We start from the raw sequence: 9908 nt of genomic DNA, 5'->3' as shown, positions 1-9908 counted from the left end.
ACTTCTCATGAAGCCTACTTTTGGCCAGATAGTTGCCTAACCACGATCAAGCAACATTAGACTAAACGTTCAAATTCTGTTGCTGCAGGATCATTTTTCTGTAACAGTGTAGGTCAAATTAAGGTCCTACATCTGTAGCACAACTATATAGGGAAACGTTTGCCATTTGGGATGCAGACCTGGGTTATAAACTCCAAGTAGAATGCTACTGCTTCCTGTTTCATGTGAGCCACACAGTCTCATGAAGATTCACTCCGACATTTCAAAGAAAGTGGGTCAGGAAATATAGTTCTAAAAGCAAAATTGAAATAAAATATTAAGTGAAAATGGATCTTTTCCTGACCCAAATTGATTTCCAAAATTAAATAGGAATTGTTAACTGGGTGTCGAATAGCACAAAATGTCCGTATCAGTGTTTCACCCTCTTGAAATGCGTAAAATCATTTGATTAGTTTAAGACTATTTCACCAAACCCTAATGTTATGATACCGTAGTAGCCTGTGTGTTGCGTTTGTGTTAAGCATGTGTTACAGGTTGCCTAATACAGTACAAAGTGGATAACAAGGATGCAAATAGCCAACTGCTAAAGGCTTAGGACGTGAATGTGGATGAGAGGCCATTCAGGTCATCACTGCCTCAGCAAGAGTTCTCCTTTCAGCACTAGGGCCAGCACTCTCTCTCACACGCTCAGATAAACACAGACAGCAAAATGTACTTCTCAAGTTCTTTAATTCCACAGCAATAACATACACTAGTGAACTGTCAATACTTGTCCATCGTCACATTGTTTACATTACATTATGTTTGTTTGAGAACAGCTCTCCAGAAATGGAGTGCTATACCAGAGTTGTTCCGGATTGCTCTGAGCACATAAAATCACATTGTGCAAGTGAAAGCCGTGTATGATTTTTAAAAAACATATGCAAATGAGCCACAGTAACAGATCAGCTAACTGTGAACACGGTGGCTCATCAGATGAAAAGTCCATCTTCTGAACCAATCAGTAGGGGTAACAGTCCAGTTCCTTCTAGCACTAGCATCTGACCCTTGACACTAAATAACATAAATGCTTTACTGTTAGTGAATGTTGCACTAGTTTAAATAAAAGACAATTACATGATATTGCCAGGGCCTTCTCTCAGGCTCCAATGTTTCAATGCAGAGCACTGAGCCACAGAGAAACAGTAGATTGAAGAGATGCACCTACAAATGCTGAAAACAACCACCAGCTTTGACCAGTATCTATTGCACCATTACAAGTTCACAAATAGGGTAAATTACATTAAACCATTATAACTTATTTTTTTGTGTCACTTCAACAAGTACATAAACAAAATGGCAACAATTATTTTTTTAAATGAAAATATACTTTTTTTTCAAGTGGAAACAATCTGCTATAATAGTTAAAAATAAATATGATGTAAACCACAGTGTTTAATATTGTAATAATTGGCACAAATTATGCTAAAGAATACCTTTCCTTGTGCATTCCCGTTTATGTCCTAAGTGTTTGCATAGGTTTACGATGCGCAAACGCTACGCCAGTACCTTGGATAGCTCCACCTCTCGACGTATAACATAATGCTATTCTTTTGCCCACAACAAAACTCCATAAGTGAACATCAAGGCAATTATAAAAGTCGTCCATATTACCCACACATTTATGCATTTGCAGATTTCCCATTGATCCACGGAGTCCCTGTGACTATCCTACAGTATTCGCAGAAGTGTACAAAAAGGAGATTTTATTCTAAATGTAGGCCAACATGCATATATACTGAGCCGTGGTTACGCAATACAATTAGTTTTAAACTGTTGAATATTACATTCGAACCACTATTTCAGGGGTTTCGTGAAACATACATCGGAGCCCTCATTTGATTTAACGGTCCAAGTCTTTGTCCCTCGACTCGCCTTCATCTTTTAGCTCTTGAAACACCTCCGTGAAAAAGTGCGGGTCTGCATTTAACTGCAACATTTTTGCACTTGTGTTATTGATGATGCTCATAGAACAATCCCAGAAATTATCCTCATTTTCCATAATCATGAATGGTTTCAGAGGGTATGATATCTCGCAACCCATGTACGAGTAGGATAGATAGAGACAGAGCAGGAAGATACCGTGGAGTTCAGATGCGTTGTCGATATCATCGGGTATCGATTCCTTACAGAGCAGGTAGACGAAGACTAAGTTAGCAGGTGTAATGAATCCCTGGTCCTGCCAGCCTTGGAGGAGAAGGGTTCGGTCGACGTTTCGGAACCATAGGATGACCTCATTGTAGGTGAGTTTGACTTTACAGCATCTCCTGCACACAAATTCGCCAAGACAGCGCAACAGCTCCCCGGTCGATGCCTGGATAATCACACGCCTCGGCGAGAGGTCTACTTTACTAGGTTGCTTTTGGACAGGCGAAAGCGTCACATTCTCAGAGGGAACCTGGGGCTGGTTAGGTTCGAGGCTCTGGGTAGGAACCGCCGGCACTGGTACAGCGAGTGGTGCTTTCTTACCATCCGTACTCGATTGCTGGGATTTTTTGTTATTTTCATTATTTTGCTGGTCTACGTGGCTGTTGTTCACCTGTGCGGCGTTCGGGTTGACTTTCTTACAACTATTTTTCTTGGTGGATGTCGTAAACAGTTTCTTCAATGTTAGAACTGGGACAAGCATGGAATTGTTCTTTACGCTCCCCGTTTTGATTGCGTGGTCACCCTCTTTTCTGTCATCCAGAATAGCCTCCTTCTTCGATGTTGGAGATATGGAGAGCACCGTTCCCATTCTTGCAGCGTAGGCTACGGCCTGGAGAGACGGCGTTCCTCGTTTGCGGACGGCGTTCCTTGCTTTTGCGGAGAAGTAGTTCTAGACGACGGCGGTCAAATCAGAGCAGCAAATTTAAATCCATTGACTATGCGGGTCCATTGCGTTGACAGATGGAAATAGTTTCTCATAGGAATTGAGTGGATATTGATGAGTGAAATTCCAGGAGGCAATGGTCGACTCTCACACGACACTCCCTCTGCAGCGCACTACCCCACGAGCAGTCAGCTGTATACAGACAGACCTTCACACCCGGGGAATGTTCGGAGAGAGTCAAAAGCAGCAGGGATAATTCCTTAAACGAGGATTAGTTGTTCAAGTCTGAAGAATTTGCCAACCCCCAATCAGGGCTCTAAATTAACGTTTTTAATTGGCTGCACCGGTGCTCCCAATTAAAAAAATTGGAACGCCACTTGAAATTTAGAAGCGACAGAAAATACATATTTTATTTTGTTATTGATTGTGATACTATATTGAGTCTATATGAATTCTAGCTACTTTGAAGCATATGTTATGCTCTAGAAACTGACATGTAGCCTAACACAGTAAATACATCAATGTATTATAAAAGCTACAATGCTAATAGAGTACCTGTCATTTTGTGTAATATTAAGTTTCTACGTTATTCTCTAAACATCAGGCCTGTGTTGACGACGTGCAATAGATCTGTCATTCATTTATTGCTGTGATCATTGATCTCCCGAAGAAGCTATGCCCTTTCCTTTCTTTTTGTGACCCCAAATGTTTAGCTGTATTGGTAAAGTAACCAGGTCGTTAGCAAGCTAGAAAATGAGGTAACATTATTGAACGAAGTTGTCAACTACGCGGGAGTAGTTTTACAACTGCCCCATTACATGGTTTATGAATGAAAAATGTTGTCCAGGCGATCCACTACAGGTATATGACGGTATATACAATTGTTGTGTTGGTAATGTGTGTCAGATTTTTGACCTGGTTGGAGTAGAAGCAAATAGGTCGCACTTTAGAGCCCTGCCCCCAAATACACAGGAAGACTGTCAGTTGGTTAGACCAATGAGACAATCAGTGACCACATGACATTGCATTTCATTGGATATCATTTTTTAGAACAAGCTTCCAATGATAGATTACCTTATCTATTTTTTTGAAGGGGTTCCATTATGAAAATGAGAGAGAAGCTAATCATTAGATGAGTTAATCGTGTTAAACACCATAAAATCAATTATCTGTCTTTGAGTCATAAGGATTTGAAAAAAAAAAAAAAAAGACTTGACACCTCGAGGCCAACATTGCACGAGGCGATATGAATCATTTGAGAATAAGAAAGGCAATTGAGGGCCCACATGGGAAGGTATATCTTGAGGGGAAATTAGGGCTTTTGAAAGAAAATACTTAATGATAACTTAATTTAAAAAAAACTCTAACAATAAAGTTGTAATCTAAAAGGGTTGAACAATAATGCACAATAATTGCGGGAAATTATTATTGCCTTATTAATAGAAACCTTGACAAGCAGTCATGTTGCAATATAACTGATCAAAACCATACAACTAAAACCAAAACCATGGCCTTTATGATATGTTTTTATGAACCATTTATTTCATCAGGGAGTCATACTGAGACCAAGGTCTCTTTTACAGATGAGCCCTGACTGACAGAAATGACAGACATACACACATCAAAATACAAATACAAAATGTAAGCAGAAAGAAAAACATGTCATTCAAAACCAACACATTCATCCATAATAAGGTCCTCAATCAGCTTTCTGAATTCCCCTAGAGGCACCAAAACATAAAATGTAAGAATATTTAGAAAATTGTTACATAAATACGTTAAAAAAATAATATATATATATATTAGTGGTCCTGTGTAGCTCAGTTGGTAGAGCATATATAGTGGGTTCGATTTAGAATGTATGCTGACTTTTACCTGCTAAATGGCTGTTTTAGTAAAGACGGAAGGAATTTCAAAAGTTGGCCATCTATCTGACCGAGATTGGTAACTCATATGTTTAAAGGTTAGTAAGGATCTTTGGCACAGTGGGAGTTTTTGTAAAAGGGATTTATAAATGAAAACATAGTAGTGTATCAACCTATGTGAAATCAAAGAAGGCCATCCAACTTTCTGGTAGAGAATGCACTGATGTGTACTAAACCTGTCTTCCGTGATGAAGTTCAGTCCGCTATGATAAACTGAATCTAACGGCTTTAATGAAGTGGCAGCTGCGTTCATGTTGTCGCCATAGTCTAGGACTGATAGAACCGTGGACCTAACAATCTGATTTCTACTATTTAGCAAGAGGCATGACCTGCTTCTATAGAAGAAGCCCATTTGTTTTTCGGCTTCTTAACTAACTAATCAATATGTCTATCCAGATGCCCAGATAATTGTAAGCAGGGACACAATCAATATGGGAACCATCCAAAGTACATATGCATAAATCATTAGAGTTATTTGTATGCACTCTAGATAACAACATATACTTAGTTATACCTGCATTCAATACTACTTTCAGGTCAATAAAGTTTTTCTGTAAAACAATGAAGACATACTGTAGTTCAGATAGAGCCTTGTCAACCGTGTGAGCAATAGTATATTCAACAGTATCATCGGCAAATTACTTAAAAAAAAAAAAAACGGTAAAAAGTACAGAACCCAGAATCGACCCCTGTGGAACACATTTTGTTATGTCCAAAAAACCCTGATTTAACACCACCAGTAGATACACATTGAGTTCTCTGTCAAGTCATTTTTCAACCTGTTAAATGAACAAGGCAGTTAACCCACTGTTCCTAGGCCGTCAATGAAAATAAGAATTTGTTCTTAACTGACTTGCCCAGTTAAATGAAGGTCAAATAAAAAAAATAACATGCAGCTTGGTCTAGGCCAATTGAGGAAAGCCTCTGAATTGGCAGTGAGTGATCAACAGTATCGAAGGCCTTTGACAGGTCAACGAAGAGGGCAGCACAATGTTACCTTTATTCATACAATTAACCACATCATTTATTACTAGGGATGCAACAGAGATAGTGCTATGACCTGGTCTAACACCTGACCAATGTACATTTACAATACATTAGATGAATAAGAAAGATCTTAGTTGAGAATGAATCAAGAATTCTAATATTTTAGTTGGCAAGAGAGTTCAGAAATAGGGCGATAGTTATCTAGGTCACAAGGGTCACCACCTTTGTGAAGGGGGGAGTACATGGGCCGCCTTCCAAACCTTGGGGATAGTAGCAGATATAATCGTTAGGTAAACCAATGGGTTAATGATTCAGCAATCAGGGGGGCAGACAATTGCAGCAGAAATGGATCAAGCATATCAGCCCCAGTGGATTATTTTTTAACATCAATCTTAAGCAAGGCATATAGCACATCACAGGTAGTAAATTGTTGTTTATCTGAGATGTAAGTTGGTGAACCAGGCGAGGCAGTCATTTGAGAAACCAAGGCTGTTGAGTCTGCCGATAAGAATGCGGTGACTGGCAGAGTCGAAAGCCTTGGCCAGGTCGATGAAGACGGCTGCACAGTATTGTCTTTTATCGATGGCGGTTATGATATCGTTTAAGACCTTGAGCGTGGCTGAGGTGCACCCATGACCAGCTCGGAAACCAGAGTGCATAGCGGAGAAGGTACGGTGGGAGTCTAAATGGTCGGTGATCTGTTTGTTAACTTGGCTTTTGAAGACTTGAGAAAGGCAGGGTAGGATAGATATAGGTCTGTAACAGTTTGGGTCTAGAGTGTCTCCCCCTTTGAAGAGGGGGATGACCGCGGCAGCTTTCCAATCTTTAGGGATCTCAGATGATACGAAAGAGAGGTTGAACAGGCTAGTGATAGGGGTTGCAACAATTGCGGCAGATCATTTTATAAAGAGAGGGTCCAGATTGTCTAGCCCAGCTGATTTGTAGGGGTCCAGATTTTGCAGCTCTTTCAGAACATCAGCTATCTGGATTTGGGTGAAGGAGAAATGGGGGAGGCTTGGGGATAGCCAGTCTAGATTCAAATCCCCCCAGAGGACAGAAAAATTCAGAGGACAGAAAAGGTGTTAAACACTCAGATATAGCACCAATAGCATACGCCATGGCAGCATGGGGGTGGTAAATCCCAGTACCAAATACATGTGTATTCTGGTTTATGGACATAACTACAACCAGGATGTCACATCCTGACCTTAGTTCCTTTTTTATGTCTCTGTTGTAGTTTGATCAGGGCGTGAGTTGGGGTGGGCATTCTATGTTGTGTATTCTATGTTTTGTATTTCTGTGTTTGGCCTGGTATGGTTCCCAATCAGAGGCAGCTGTCGATCGTTGTCTCTGATTGAGAACCATACTTAGGCAGCCTGTTTTCCCACTATGGGTTGTGGGTAGTTGTTTTCTGTGTCTGTGTTTTACCAAACAGAACTGTTTCAGTGTTCGGTTATATTTCATTAAAATATGGACACTTACCACGCTGCACATTGGTCCGATCTTTCCTACTCCTCCTCAGAAGAGGAGGAAAACCGTTACAGAACTACCCACCACCAAAGGAGCAAGCAGCGTGGTAACCAGGAGCAGAGGGTTCTGGACTCCCGGACTTGGTAGGAGATACTGGAAGGCAAGGGACCCTGGGCACAGGCTGGGGAATATCGCCGTCCCAAGGAAGAACTGGAGGCAGCGAGAGCTGAGCGGCGGCGATATGAGGTAAGGCAGCGCAACAGGCATGAGAGGCAGCCCCAAAAACTTTTTGGGGAGGGGGGCACACATGGAGATTGGCGGAGTCAGGCGATAGACCTGAGCCAACTCCCTGTGCTTACCGGAAGAAGCGCAGTACAGGGTCAGGCACCGTGTTATGCGGTCAAGCGCACGGTATTGCCAGTACGCGCTCATAGCCCGGTGCGCTATAGGTCAACCCCCCGCAAGTGCCATGCGAGAGTGGGCATCCAGCCAGGGCATGTTGTGCCAGCTCAGCGTGTTTGGTGTCCGGTACGCCGTTTCGGCCCAGGGTATCCTGCGGTGCGTGCTGTGTCTCCGGTACGCTGGGAGGGTAAACTTCGCCCTATGCCTGCGCTCTGCCCGTGCCGGGCGAATGTGGGCATTGAGCCTAAGGAAGAGGTGCGAGTGGTATGCACCAGATCTCCAGTGCTCACCCACAGCCCGGTTCAACCTGCGCCTGCACTCTGGAGGGTCCGGGCTAAAGGGGTCATTCCAGCCTGGAGGAGTGGTGCCAAGGCTGCGCACCAGAGCTCCAGTGCTCCCTCACAGCCCGGTCCATCTGGTGCCTCCTCCACGCACCAGACCTCCTGTAGGTCTCCCTAGCCTGCTGGGTCCTGTGGCAGCCCCACGCACCAGGCTGTCTCTCCGTCTCCTCCCTCCAGGTTCTCCCGTCTGACTGGAGCTGTCAGAGCCCCCCGTCTGTCAGGAGCTGCCGGAGCCACCCGTCTGTCAGGAGCTGCCGGAGCCGCCCGTCTGTCAGGAGCTGCCGAAGCTGCTCGTCATGTCAGGAGCTGCCGAAGCCGCTCGTCATGTCAGGAGCTGCCGAAGCCACTCGTCATGTCAGGAGCTGCCGGAGCCGCCCGTCAGTCTGGCGCTGCCGGAGTTGCCCTTCACTCTGGCGCTGCCGGAGTCTCCCGCCTGTCTGGCGCTGCCGGAGTCTCCCATCTATTCGGGGCCCGCTGCAAGGGTCCCCAGTCCGAGGTCGGCGGCGAGGGTTGCCGCTCCAAAGGCGCCATTTAAGTGGGCCAAGACTATACTGGAGTGGGGTCCACGTCCCGCGCCAGAGCCGCCACCACGGACAGATGCCCATCCAGACCCTCCCCTATGGGTTTAGGTTTTGCGGCCGGAGTCCACACCTTTGGGGGGGGGGGGGGGGTGTCACGCCCTGACCTTAGTTCCTTTTTTATGTCTCTGTTTTAGTTTGGTCAGGGCGTGAGTGGGGGTGGGCATTCTATGTTGTGTATTCTAGGTTTTGTATTTCTGTGTTTGGCCTGGTATGGTTCCCAATCAGAGGCAGCTGTCGATCGTTGAGAACCATCAGAGGCAGCCTGTTTTCCCACTATGGGTTGTGGGTAGTTGTTTTCTGTGTTTTACCATACAGAACTGTTTTGGTTTTCATTTATTTCTCGTTCTTTTGTATTCAGTGTTTGGTTATATTTGATAAAAATATGGACACTTACCACGCTGCGCATTGGTCCGATCTTTCCTATTCCTCCTCAGAAGAGGAGGAAAACCGTTACACAGGAGATCAAATGTCTTGGGGACAGAAATATTTAAAGATTGGGACGCCATGAAATTAGATTATATGTTATTTGTGTCCTTCAAAAGCTGTTATAGGATTACAAACCATGGAACGAACTACTTTTTAAAAACTGTAGTACCACAAGTTGGAACTAGTTTTTCAATGAAGAAGACACGCACCAAACCTTTGTGAATGAGTTGTGCTGTGTGCTTTAGAAGCTGGTGAATTGACTTACAGTATTCTCATTTAATTTACAGATGACAGAACTGTGACTTGAATGTTGAAGGTAAACTGAACTCCTTCCTTTTGTATTCAAAATGTTATACACAATACAGGAGTTATACATTATAGCACCAAATTGCACTGACCTTGGCTATTGTGTTTCCTTGCCCTATAGTCTAATTTACTAATCTCTTTGTCCAATCATACTGGACATCCTCTAGGAACCCATATAGTAGATCCTATTAGCTAGAACACTCTCCACTGTACAAGACTGACCAGACTTGGCAAAAATACACTGGGTTACTTAACCAGAGCTTAATGTTATTTTCCGAGAGCTTTACAATGGAAACTGGCTGCAAAAATACACCCCAATGTCTGATGACATTCATAGCATCATCTACCTTCATCCTGGTCTCACAACTTGTAAGTCTACTTCATAGGCAAGGTAGTCGAGAGGACAATTTCATTATTTTACTAGCTCGCAGGAATTGACACTGGTTTGTAAACTGTGAACTGGTTCTAAGTATGTTAACATAACCTCCTACAAGAAGGATCTGTCTGAGAAATATGGTTGTTCATGGCATGGGGAAATCTGAGACAATGGCTTCGTTCCAAACGGTTCCCTATTCCCTATTTAGTGCACTACTGTTGACCATGATTTATTTCATGGGCC

At 43.3% G+C, this 9908-nt stretch overlaps 1 protein-coding gene across 1 annotated transcript; it reads right to left on the bottom strand.

The window, feature by feature from the left end:
• Window positions 1-716: 716 nt before the first annotated feature.
• Window positions 717-3143, bottom strand: LOC124042874 (cyclin-dependent kinase 5 activator 1-like). The gene has a single exon (XM_046361008.1). The coding sequence runs from the start codon at window positions 2774-2776 to the stop codon at window positions 1883-1885; it is 894 nt and encodes a 297-aa protein (XP_046216964.1). The 5' UTR covers window positions 2777-3143; the 3' UTR covers window positions 717-1882.
• Between the last annotated feature and the right edge of the window lie 6765 nt (window positions 3144-9908).

This window comes from Oncorhynchus gorbuscha, linkage group LG09 (genome assembly GCF_021184085.1).
Source record: "Oncorhynchus gorbuscha isolate QuinsamMale2020 ecotype Even-year linkage group LG09, OgorEven_v1.0, whole genome shotgun sequence".
Lineage (NCBI taxonomy): Eukaryota > Metazoa > Chordata > Actinopteri > Salmoniformes > Salmonidae > Oncorhynchus > Oncorhynchus gorbuscha.
This window is presented reverse-complemented; position numbering and strand designations above follow the sequence as displayed.